The following is a 13,059-nucleotide window of genomic DNA, read 5'->3' as shown; positions in this document are numbered from 1 at the left end:
GCTGTGGGTTTGTCATATATGGCCTTTATTATGTTGAGGAAAGTTCCCTCTATGCCTACTTTCTGCAGGGTTTTTATTATAAATGGATGTTGAATTTTGTCAAAAGCTTTCTCTGCATCTATTGAGATGATCATATGGTTTTTCTCCTTCAATTTGTTAATATGGTGTATCACGTTGATTGATTTGCATATATTGAAGAATCCTTGCATTCCTGGAATAAACTCCACTTGATCATGGTGTATGATCCTTTTAATATGCTGTTGGATTCTGTTTGCTAGTATTTTGTTGAGGATTTTTGCATCTATGTTCATCAGTGATATTGGCCTGTAGTTTTCTTTCTTTGTGACATCCTTGTCTGGTTTTGGTATCAAGGTGATGGTGGCCTCGTAGAACGAGTTTGGGAGTGTTCCTCCCTCTGCTATATTTTGGAAGAGTTTGAGAAGGATAGGTGTCAGCTCTTCTCTAAATGCTTGATAGAATTCGCCTGTGAAGCCATCTGGTCCTGGGCTTTTGTTTGTTGGAAGATTTTTTATCACAGTTTCAATTTCAGTGCTTGTGATTGGTCTGTTCATATTTTCTATTTCTTCCTGATTCAGTCTTGGCAGGTTGTGCATTTCTAACAATTTGTCCATTTCTTCCAGGTTGTCCATTTTATTGGCATAGAGTTGCTTATAGTAATCTCTCATGATCTTTTGTATTTCTGCAGTGTCAGCTGTTACCTCTCCTTTTTCATTTCTAATTCTATTGATTTGAGTCTTCTCCCTTTTCCTCTTGATGAGTCTGGCTAATGGTTTATCAATTTTGTTCGTCTTCTCAAAGAACCAGCCTTTAGTTTTATTGATCCTTGCTATCGTTTCCTTCATTTCTTTTTCATTTATTTCTGATCTGATTTTTATGATTTCTTTCCTTCTGCTAACTTTGGGATGTTTTTGTTCTTCTTTCTCTAATTGCTTTAGGTGCAAGGTTAGGTTGTTTATTCGAGATGTTTCCTGTTTCTTAGGGTGGGATTGTATTGCTATAAACTTCCCTCTTAGAACTGCTCTTGCTGCATCCCATAGGTTTTGGGTCGTCGTGTCTCCACTGTCACTTGTTTCTAGGTATTTTTAAATTTCCTCTTTGATTTCTTCATTGATCACTTCGTTATTAAGTAGTGTATTGTTTAGCCTCCATGTGTTTGTATTTTTTACAGCTGTTTTCCTGTAATTGATATCTAGTCTTATAGCATTGTGGTTGGAAAAGATACTTGATACAATTTCAATTTTCTTATATTTACCGAGGCTTGATTTGTGACCCAAGATATGATCTATCCTGGAGAATGTTCCATGAGCACTTGAGAAAAATGTGTATTCTGTTGTTTTTGGATGGAATGTCCTCTAAATATCAATGAAGTCCATCTTGTTTAATGTATCATTTAAAGCTTGTGTTTCCTTATTTATTTTCATTTTGGATGATCTGTCCATTGGTGAAAGTGGGGTGTTAAAGTCCCCTACTATGATTGTGTTACTGTCGATTTCTCCTTTTATGGCTGTTAGTATTTGCCTTATGTATTGAGGTGCTCCCATGTTGGGTGCATAAATATTTACAATTGTTATATCTTCTTCTTGGATCGATCCCTTGATCATTATGTAGTGTCCTTCTTTGTCTGTTCTAGTAGTCTTTATTTTAAAGTCTATTTTGTCTGATATGAGAATTGCTACTCCAGCTTTCTTTTGGTTTCCATTTGCATGGGATATCTTTTTCCACCCCCTTACTTTCAGTCTGTATGTGTCTCTAGGTCTGAAGTGGGTCTCTTGTAGACAGCATATAGATGGGTCTTGTTTTTGTATCCATTCAGCCAATCTGTGTCTTTTGGTGGGAGCATCTAGTCCATTTACATTCAAGGTAATTATCGATATGTATGTTCCTATTCCCATTTTCTTAATTGTTTTGGGTTCGTTATTGTAGGTGTTTTCCTTCTGTTGTGTTTCTTGCCTAGAGAAGTTCCTTTAGCATTTGTTGTAAAGCTGGTTTGGTGGTGCTGAACTCTCTCAGCTTTTGCTTGTCTGTAAAGGTTTTAATTTCTCCATCAAATCTGAATGAGATCCTTGCTGGGTAGAGTAATCTTGGTTGCAGGTTTTTCTCCTTCATCACTTTAATTATGTCCTGCCACTCCATTCTGGCCTGCAGAGTTTCTGCTGAGAGATCAGCTGTTATCCTGATGGGGATTCCCTTGTGTGCTATTTGTTGTTTTTGCCTTGCTGCTTTTAATATGATTTCTTTGTGTTTAATTTTTGACAGTTTGATTAATATGTGTCTTGGCGTATTTCTCCTTGGATTTATTCTGTATGGGACTCTCTGTGCCTCCTGGACTTGATTAACTATTTCCTTTCCCATATTAGGGAAGTTTTCAACTATAATCTCTTCAAATATTTTCTCAGTCCCTTTCTTTTTCTCTTCTTCTTCTGGAACCCCTATAATTCGAATGTTGGTGCGTTTAATGTTGTCCCAGAGGTCTCTGAGATTGTCCTCTGTTCTTTTCATTCTTTTTTCTTTATTTTGCTCTGCATCAGTTATTTCCACTACTCTATCCTCCACCTCACCCATCCGTTCTTCTGCCTCAGTTATTCCGCTACTGATCCCATCTAGAGTATTTTTTATTTCATTTATTGTGTTTTTAATCGATGCTTGATTCATCTTTAGTTCTTCTAGGTCCTTGTTAACTGTTTCTTGCATTTTGTCTATTCTATTTCCAAGATTTTGGATCTTGGAAATAGAATCTTGGATCATCTTTACTATCATTATTCTGAATTCTTTTTCAGGTAGACTGCCTATTACCTCTTCATTTGTTAGGTCTGGTGGGTTTTTATCTTGCTCCTTCTCCTGCTGTGTGTTTTTCTGTCTTCTCATTTTGCTTATGTTACTGTGTTTGGGGTCTCCTTTTTGCAGGCTGCAGGTTCGTAGTTCCCGTTGTTTTTGGTGTCTGTCCCCAGTGGCTAAGGTTGGTTTAGTGGGTTGTGTAGGCTTCCTGGTGGAGGGGACTAGTGCCTGTGTTCTGGTGGATGAGGCTGGATCTTGTCTTTCTGGTGGGCACGTCCACGTCTGGTGGTGTGTTTTGGGGTGTCTGCGGACTTTTTATGATTTTAGGCAGCCTCTCTGCTAATGGGTGGCGTTGTGTTCCTGTCTTGCTAGTTGTTTGGCATAGGGTGTCCAGCACTGTAGCTTGCTGGTCGTTGAGTGAAGCTGGGTGCTGGTGTTGAGATGGAGATCTCTGGAAGATTTTCGCCGTTTGATATTATGTGGAGCTGGGAGGTCTCTTGTGGACCAGTGTCCTGAAGTTGGCTCTCCCACCTCAGAGGCACAGCACTGACTCCTGGCTCCTCAATTTGGGATGATTTGTTGTCTATTCCTGTATCCCACAGATGCAGGGTACATCAAGTTGATTGTGGAGCTTTAATCTGCTGCTTCTGAGGCTGCTGGGAGAGGTTTCCCTTTCTCTTCTTTGTTCTCACAGCTCCTGGGTCTCAGCTTTGGATTTGGCCCCACCTCTGCGTGTAGGTCGCCGGAGGGCGTCTGTTCTTCGCTCAGACAGGACAGGGTTAAAGGAGCAGCCTCTTCGGGGACTCTGGCTCACTCAGGCCGGGCGGGAGGGAGGGGCACGGAGTGCGGGGCGAGCCTGCAGCGGCAGAGGTCGGCGTGACGTTGCACCAGCCCGAGGCGCGCCGTGCGTTCTCCCAGGGAAGCCGTCCCTGGATCCTGGGACTCCGGCAGTGGCGGGCTGCACAGGCTCCCAGAAGGGCGGTGTGAACAGTGACCTGCGCTCGCACACAGGCTTCTTGGTGGCGGCAGCAGCAGCCCCAGCGTCCCACGCCTGTCACTGGGCTCCGCGCTTTCAGTCGCGACTCGCGCCCGTCTGTGGAGCCCCTTTAAGCAGCACTCTTAATCCCCTCTCCTCGCGCACCAGGAAACCAAGAGGGAAGAAAAAGTCTCTTGCCTCTTCGGCAGCTCCAGAGTTTTCCTGGACTCCCTCCCGGCTAGCTGTGGCACATTAGCCCCCTTCAGGCTGAGTTCTCGCCGCCAGCCCCAGTCCTCTCCCTGCGCTCTGACTGAAGGCCGAGCCTCAGCTTCCAGCGCCGCCCGCCCCGGCGGGCGAGCAGACAAGCCTCTCGGGCTGGTTAGTGCCGCTCGGCACCGATCCTCTGTGCGGGGATCTCTCCGCTTTGCCCTACCCAGGTATGTGGGGAGTTTCTTGCCTTTTGGGAGGTCTGGGGTCTTCTGCCAGCCTTCAGTAGGTGTTCTGTAGGAGTTGTTCCACGTGTAGCTGTATTTCTGGTGTATCCGTGGGGAGGAAGGAGGAAGGTCTGAAATCATATATTTAAATAGTTGCTCACCCTATAAAATATAAACTCCTTGAGGGTAGAGAATCTAATTCCTTCTTTTAGCCCTACCTACTACCTCAGTGCCTGGTGTACCAGGCATTCAATACCTGTCGGTTGAATGAAGAATATTCATGTAATGAGTGTTTGTGTACATCCCCTGGTGGCCAGTGTGGGGGGAGTAGGGGACAAGGAAACCAAAGTATTCTTTGCTCCTTCTATAATATTTCCCTTAGTCCCTTCAAACTTCCCCAGGTCATAATAAGTAGGTGGTTTCTCTTCATTGTTCATAAAGGAGCCCAATCTTGTATTTATATTTAAGTATGTAAACCCACTGCATATGTGTTGTGACATTTATTGGCAAAAGAACAAAATTTAAATTGTTTGTGCATGTCCACTAGAAAGAGATGATTTAAGTTTCTTCATTGAGATTAGACCTGAAATTTAAAGTAGTATGTTTAAAAGAAGAAGTAAGATTATCTTTTTAGTATGTGTATTTAAGGAATCCAGAAATTTAACCAGGTGATTACTCGAGTTACTTTTATAAAAACAAACTTTTTATGGAAAACAGTAGCAACTATAAGCTGAAGTACCTTGTACATAATAATTTTTTAATAAATGATAGCTATTACATTATTATTCCCTGATAGTCCAGCACCTCTAATTTCTTTGTTCTTTTGACTATTAGAAAACCATCTACACTTCTAACAGTAAATTTTCCATGTTTATCCAGTTTGCCTTTTAAAAAATTAATTAAGGTAAAATAGTGTCAATATAGCATTTCCTTTTGTAATTTACCAACCATATTACGCTAGGACACATTATCAACCAAATATGTTGAGCTATGTTTGACTTTACCATTTTCAAGATGGAAAAAATATTATCTCATGAAGTTGTGGATTCTTACAGGTGTCGCCCATACAAGCAATCCCATTAGTCAACAATTGCTTGTAGAAGAAAATGCCTTTCCAGTACTTATCCAACTATTGAGAAATCACCCCTCTCCTAATATTAAGGTATATATAAGATTTTTTGTGTGTGATATAGTAAAAATTAACATAAATGACTTTTTAAGAATAATTTGTATCTTTAGGCAAGCTCACAAGTATAATAAAAATATTTAACCTTTTAAACAAAATCTTAGAAGTTTAAACAAAAAAGTTACTACAAAGATAGTAGCAAAGATACCATTAAATTTTATTAAAATATGGTTTCTTCAAATATAATAAGAAAGTCTCATGTCCTTACTCATCAAAGAAGTTTTATTCCTCAGATATTTGATTATTCATAGGATTTCTTCCCTACTTCCTCAGATACTGGTTGCTAAAACTGGGTGGGGATAATGAGGATGTGTGATTTATGTAGCAAAATTTCTCAAATATAAGTGAATCCTGTCAGTGCCACACCATCAACACAGCCCTGCCGTCTACAAAGCAGTCTGTGTTGTCTGGCAGGAATAGTTATCTCAAGGGTGGACACTGCTAGGTATTACTATGAGTTGTTGAGGAGTCATTCACTCTTCCATTTACTTCTAGTAAAATGACATTCACATCTATTCAAATCCTTTACCAAGGTTTTAGAAATTCAGGACATCTATACTTGGCCAGACAGAAATTATAAGGACAAGAAATGTATTTTCTCTTCAAAATTTGGTATGTGCTTTGCTGGAAGTGAGAAAAGAAAAATAACATAGGAGGGAAATATATAAGTAAACATAGTGTTGTTTCTTTTAAGGAATGTGTTTATTATCAGAAAAGATGTCATAAGTTATCTGGCTTTTCTTGCTGTGAAAGAGATTATTTCATTACAGGAGTTGATTAGGGAAACAAAAAAAGGCATATGCTAGCAATTTTTTGGCTTGAATTATATGTAAAAACTGCAACGACTTTTAAAGTACAAATAAATTTCACAAGATGAAGGAAAATGACACATAAAAATACATTTTTATTTTAAAATGTACATTTTCATGGCCAGTTTACTTCAACTGCATCTATCTGTATTTCAGTATACATTTTCACTGCGTTCTTAAACTTGTTAAAACAAAACATAAATACATTTTAATACTTTTCCTCAAGTAAGATTCTATAGTAATTTTGCAATAATAATCATGCTTTTCAAATTCACACTTTTCATAGAAATGCATGGTGTAGCACTTAAAAAATTTGTCTACTGAGCCCAATAATAAACAAGGTTCATTAGCAACCTCCTTAAATGACTCCAGAACTAGAAGAGGAAAACTTCCTCAGTGTTTTGCTTCAATTGAAGGCATTCTATTAAAGCGTTACAACTCAATGGTCATTAGCTAACAAGCAGTTCAGAACAGCTTTATAATTCATGCTAGGAAATTAAAAAACCTTTTTTAGATGTAGAAGGAATGCAACTATGCACTTAAGAGAAACTTCTTCACATGTCCTGCAGGCCCTTGTTGCCTCCCGCTATGCCCTCAAATGAAGCTTTGTGATTGTGCAACACACAGAAGGATATTTTCTCAGCTGTTAAAAATTATAAGGGACATTTCTCCAGAAGTTGTAAATGCCACTCTCTAAATACTAGTCAGAGAGATGGAATTAATGGATTTTATGGTATCTTTGATTGGTATATCCTATATAAATATTTGTATAATGAAATATGTCATTTGATAAACCATGAGTGAAAAATAATTTTTGAAAATCACATTTTTAGGTTGAAGTGGCATTTTCCTTGGCATGTATTGTCCTAAGGAATGATCAGTTACAGAATGAATTACAAGAAAATGAAGGATTTAATTATGCTGATGTCCTTTATCTTCTTCACTCACAAGATAAGGTAATAACTATACAAAATATTAGAGATCATTTAGAAGAAAATGATTTTTAGACTACATCCTCAAAATTTCACCAAGTCTTTTCCTTTTTCTTTTTTTTTTTTCATGGCAATATTCAAATGTATTATTTAAGAAATGTAAAATCTCTTTGGTGGGTTGTTGTTTGTAATGATGGAATAATATTGTTCCATATTTTTCATAGTTGTCATATTTCATCTTGAAATATAACAATTTTTTAAATGTGCAGTCTCCTTATTTTTTTAATCTTTATTGGAGTATAATTGATTTACGATGTGTTAGTTTCTGCTGTATAACAAAGTGAATCAGCTATATGTACATATATCCCCATATCCCCTCCCTCTTGTGTCTCCCTCCCACCCTCCCTATCCCACCCCTCTAGGTGGTCGCAAATCACCAAGCTGATTTCCCTGTGCTATGTGGCTGCTTCCAACTAGCTATCGGTTTTACATTTGGTAGTGTATATATGTCAATGCTACTCTCTCACTTCGTCCCAGCTTACCCTTCCCCCTCCCTGTGTCCTCAAGTCCATTCTCTACATCTGCGTCTTTATTCCTGACCTGCCCCTAGGTTCATCAGAACCACTTTTTTTTTTTTTTTTAGATTCCATATACATGTGTTAGCATATGGTATTTGTTTTTCTCTTTCTGACATACTTTACTCTGTATGACAGACTCTAGGTCCATCCACCTCACTACAAATAACTCAATTTCGTTTCTTTCTATGACTGAGTGATATTCCATTGTATATATGTGCCACATCTTTAAACATTCACCTGTCGATGGACACTTAGGTTGCTTCCATGTCCTGGCTATTATAAATAGTGCTGCAATGAACACTGTGGTACATGACTCTTTTTGAATTATGGTTTTCTCAGGGTATATGCCCAGTAGTGGGATTGCTGGGTCATATGGTAGTTATATTTTTAGTTTTTTAAGGAAACCCCATACTGTTCTTCATAGTGGCTGTATCAATTTACATTCCCACCAACAGTGCAAGAGGGCTCCCTTTTCTCCACACCCTCTCCAGCATTTGTTGTTTGTAGATTTCCTGATGATGCCCATTCTAACTGGTGTGAGGTGATACCTCATTGTAGTTTTGATTTGCATTTCTCTAATAATTAATGATGTTGAGCAGCTTTTCATGTGCTTCTTGGCCATCTGTATGTCTTCTTTGGAGAAATGTCTATTTAGGTCTTCTGCCCATTTTTGGATTGGGTTGTTTGTTTGACATTGAGCTGCATGAGCTCTTTTTATATTTTGGAGATTAATCCTTTGTCCGTTGATTCATTTGCAAATACTTTCTCCCATTCTCAGCGTTGTCTTTTCCTCTTGTTTATGGTTTCCTTTGCTGTGCAAAAGCTTTGAAGTTTCATTAAGTCCCATTTGTTTATTTTTCTTTTTATTTCCATTACTCTAGGAGGTGAATCCAAAAAGATCTTGCTGTGATTTATTTATTTAACACTCAAAGAGTGTTCTTCCTAAGTTTTCCTCTAAGAGTTTTATAGTGCCCAGTCTTACATTTAGGTCACTAATCCATTTTGAGTTTATTTTTGTGTATGGTGTTAGGGAGTGTTCTAATTTCATTCTTTTACATGTAGCTGTCCAGTTTTCCCAGCACCACTTATTGAAGAGACTGTCTTTTCACCATTTTATATCCTTGCCTCCTGTGTCATAGATTAGTTGACCATAGGTGCGTGGGTTTATTTCTGGGCTTTCTATCTTGTTCCATTGATCTATGTTTCTGTTTTTGTGCCAGTACCATATTGTCTTGATTACTGTAGCTCTGTAGTATAGGCTGAAGTCAGGGAGTCTGATTACTCCCGTTCCGCTTTTTCCCTCAAGACTGCTTTGGCTATTCGGAGTCTTTTGTGTCTCCATACAAACCTTAAGATTTTTTGTTCTAGTTCTGTAAAAAATGCCATTGGTAATTTGATAGGGATTGCATTGAATCTCTAGATTGCTTTGGGTAGCATAGTCATTTTCACAATATTGATTCTTCCAATCCAAGAAAATGGAATATCTCTCAATCTGTTGGTATCATCTTTAATTTCTTTCATCAGTGTCTTAGAGTTTTCTGCATACAGGTCTTTTTTCTCCCTAGGTGGGTTTATTCTTAGGTATTTTATTCTTTTTGTTGCAATGGTGAATGGGAGTGTTTCCTTAATTTCTCTTTCAGATTTTTCATCATTAGTGTATAGGAATGCAAGAGATTTCTGTGCATTAATTTTGTATCCTGCAACTTTACCAAATTCATTGATTAGCTCTGGTAGTTTTCTGGTGGCATTTTTAGGATTCTCTATGCATAGTATCATGTCACCTGAAAACAGTGACAGTTTTACTTCTTCTTTTCCAATTTGTATTTCTTTTATTTCTTTTTCTTCTCTGATTGCCATGGCTAGGACTTCCAAAACTATGTTGAATAATAGTGGTGAGAGTGGACATCCTTGTCTTGCTCGTGATCTTAGAGGACATGCTTTCAGTTTTTCACCACTGAGAAAGATGTTTGCTGTGGGTTTGTTGTATATGGGCTTTATTATGTTGAGGTAGGTTCCCTCTATGCCCACTTTCTAGATAATTTTTATCATAAGTGGGTATTGAATTTTGTCAAAAGCTTTTCATGCATCTATTGAGATGATCATATGGGTTTTCTTCTTCAATTTGTTAATATGGTGTGTCACATTGATTGATTTGTGTATACTGAAGAATCCTTGCATCCCTGGGATCAATCCCACTTGATCATGGTGTACGATCCTTTTAATGTGTTGTTGGATTCTGTTTGCTAGTGTTTTGTTGAGGATTTTTGCATCTATATTCATCAGTGATACTGATCTGTAATTTTCCTTTCTTTGTAGTATCTCTGTCTGGTTTTGGTATCAGGGTGATGGTGGCCTCACAGAATGAGTTTGGGAGTGTTCCTTCCTCTGCAATTTTTTGGAAGAGTTTGAGAAGGATGGGTGTTAGCTCTTCTCTATATGTTTGATAGAATTCACCTGTGAAGCCATCTGGTCCTGGACTTTGGTTTGTTGGAAGATTTTTAATCACAATTTCAATTTCATTACTTGTGATTTTTCTGTTCATATTTTCTGTTTCTTCCTGGTTCAGTCTTGGGAGGTTATACCTTTCTAAGAATTTGTCCATTTCTTCCAGGTTGTCCATTTCATTGGCATAGAGTTGCCTGTAGTAGTCTCTTAGGATGCTTTGTATTTCTGTGGTGTCTGTTGTAACTTTTCCTTTTTCATTTCTAATTTTATTGATTTGAGTACTCTCCCTCTTTTCTTGATGAGTCTCACTAATGGTTCATCAGTTTTGTTTATCTTCTCAAAGAACCAGCTTTTAGTTTTATTGATCTTTGCTATTGTTTTCTTTGTTTCTGCTCTGATCTGTATGATTTCTTTCCTTCTGCTAACTTTGGGTTTTGTTTGTTCTTCTATCTCTAATTCCTTTAGGTGTAAGTTTAGATTGTTTATTTGAGATTTTTCTTGTTTCTTGAGTTAGGCTTGTATAGCTATAAACTTCCCTCTTAAAACTGCTTTTGCTGCATCCCACAGGTTTTGGATTGTCATGTTTTCATTGTCATTTGTCTCTAGGTATTTTTTGATTTCCTCTTTGTTTTCTTCAGTGACCTCTTGGTTATTTAATAACATATTGTTTAGCCTCCATGTGTTTTTTACGTTTTTTTCCCTGTAATTCATTTCTAATCTCATGGCGTTGTGGTCAGAGAAGATGCCTGATACGATTTCAATTTTCTTAAATTTACTGAGGCTCGATTTGTGACCCAAGATGTGATCTATCCTGGAGAATGTTCCATGCGCACTTGAGAAGAAAGTGTAATCAGCTGGTTTTGGATGGAATGTCCTATAAATATCTATTAAATCTCTCTGGTCTATTGTGTCATTTAAAGCTTCTGTTTCCTTAATTATTTTCCTTTTGGATGATCTGTCCATTGCTGTAAGTAAGGTGTTAAAGTCCCCCACTTCTACTGTGTTACTGTCGATTTCCACATTTATAGCTGTTAGCAGTTGCCTTATATATTGAGGTGCTCCTATGTTGGGTGCATATATAATTGTTATACCTTCTCTTGGATTGATCCCTTGATCATTATGTAGTGTCCTTCCTTGTCTCTTGTAACATTCTTTAAAGTCTGTTTTATCTGTTATGAGTATTGCTACTCCAGCTTTCTTTTGATTTCCATTTGCATGGAATATCTTTTGCCATCCCCTCATTTTCAGTCTGTATGTGTCCCTAGGTCTGAAGGGTCTCTTGTAGACAGCATATATATGGGTCTTGTTTTTGTATCCATTCAGCAAGCCTGTGTCTTTTGATTGGAGCATTTAATCCATTCACGTTTAAGGTAATTATCGATATGTATGTTCTTATGACCATTTTCTTAATTGTTTTGGGTTTGTTTCTCTAGGTCCTTTTCTTCTCTTGTGTTTCCCACTTAGAGAAGTTCCTTTAGCATTTGTTGTAGAGCTGGTTTGGTGGTGCTGAATTCTCTTAGCTTTTGCTTGTCTGTAAAGCTTTTGATTTCTCCATCGAATCTGAATGAGATCCTTGCCGGGTAGAGTAATCTTGGTTGTAGTTTCTTCCTGTTCATCACTTTAAGTATATCATGCCACTCCCTTCTGGCTTGTAGAGTTTCTGTTGAGAAATCAGCTGTTAACCTTATGGGAATTCCCTTGTATGTTATTTGTCGTTTTTCCGTTGCTGCTTTTGATAATTTTTGCCAATTTGATTACAATGTGTCTCTGTGTGTTTCTCCTTGGGTTTATCCTGTACGGGAATCGCTGCGCTTCCTGGACTTGGGTGGCTATTTCTTTCCCATGTTAGGGAAGTTTTCGACTATAATCTCTTCAAATATTTTCTCTGGTCCTTTCTCTCTCTCTTTTCCTTCTGGGACCCCTATAACGCGAATGTTGTTGCGTTTAATGTTGTCTCAGAGGTCTCTTAGGCTGTCTTTATTTCTTTTCATTCTTTTTTCTTTATTCTGTTCCCCAGCAGTGAATTCTACCATTCTGTCTTCCAGGTCACTTATCCATTCTTCTGCCTCAGTTATTCTGCTATTGATTCCTTCTAGTGTAGTTTTCATTTCAGTTATTGTATTGTTCATCTCTGTTTGTTTGTCCTTTAATTCTTCTAGGTCTTTGTTGAACATTTCTTGCATCTTCTCAATCTTTGCCTCCATTTTTTTCCCGAGGTCCTGGATCATCTTCACTATCATTATTCTGAATTCCTTTTCTGGAAGGTTGCCTATCTCCACCTCATTTAGTTGTTTTTCTGGGGGGTTATCTTGTTCCTTCATCTGGTACATAGCCCTCTGCCTTTTCACCTTGTTGTCTTTCTGTCAATGTGGTTTTTGTTCCACAGGCTGCAGGATTGTACTTCTTCTTGCTTCTGCTGTCTGCGCTCTCTTTCTTATTTTTCAGTAAGTCCTGGCCCTCCTTCTCGGACTACTTTTCTTTGTTGCTGGAGTTTTGGGGGAGGGGACGGAGAGGGCAGAAAAGTTGGGCGCTGGGGCAGTCAAGGCCCATGAAGACCCAGGAGAGGGGCTGCAGAGTGTTCAGGCCACCGGCTCCTGACCTGCCATCCCTGCCACCGCCGCTGCTGCCTGGGACCCGGGGCCTCGGCGGTGCCTGCTCTCCTCCTGCACTTTGAGCTCTTGGGAGCCGCACCAGTACATAATTTTTATTATGGAAAATTTCAATCAGAAAAAGAATGACAAAGTAGCATAGTGAACAAATATTCTCATGACCTAGCTTCAGCAGTGATCAACTCATGGCCAATGTTATTTATATATTCCCTCATTTCCCCTATATTACTTTTGAAGTAAATCTCAGGCATCATATAATTTTATCTGTAAATATTTCAGTATGTACCTATAGCA

The 13,059-nt window shown here is 38.5% G+C and overlaps 1 protein-coding gene across 1 annotated transcript in view; it reads left to right on the top strand.

The window, feature by feature from the left end:
- The window catches only part of ANKAR (ankyrin and armadillo repeat containing), a 79,291-nt gene that overhangs the window by 55,596 nt on the left and 10,636 nt on the right, over nucleotides 1–13,059 (top strand). The window contains exons 17-18 of the mRNA XM_082630135.1: nucleotides 5,262–5,368; nucleotides 7,035–7,157. Of these exons, the coding sequence (XP_082486261.1) occupies nucleotides 5,262–5,368; nucleotides 7,035–7,157 (230 nt within the window). The remainder of the gene's footprint in view (nucleotides 1–5,261; nucleotides 5,369–7,034; nucleotides 7,158–13,059) is intronic.

Source organism: Mesoplodon mirus (assembly GCF_964341445.2).
Source record: "Mesoplodon mirus genome assembly, chromosome: 8".
Taxonomy (NCBI): domain Eukaryota; kingdom Metazoa; phylum Chordata; class Mammalia; order Artiodactyla; family Ziphiidae; genus Mesoplodon; species Mesoplodon mirus.
The sequence above is the reverse complement of the archived record's forward strand: the minus strand, read 5'-3'. Positions and strand labels throughout refer to the sequence as shown.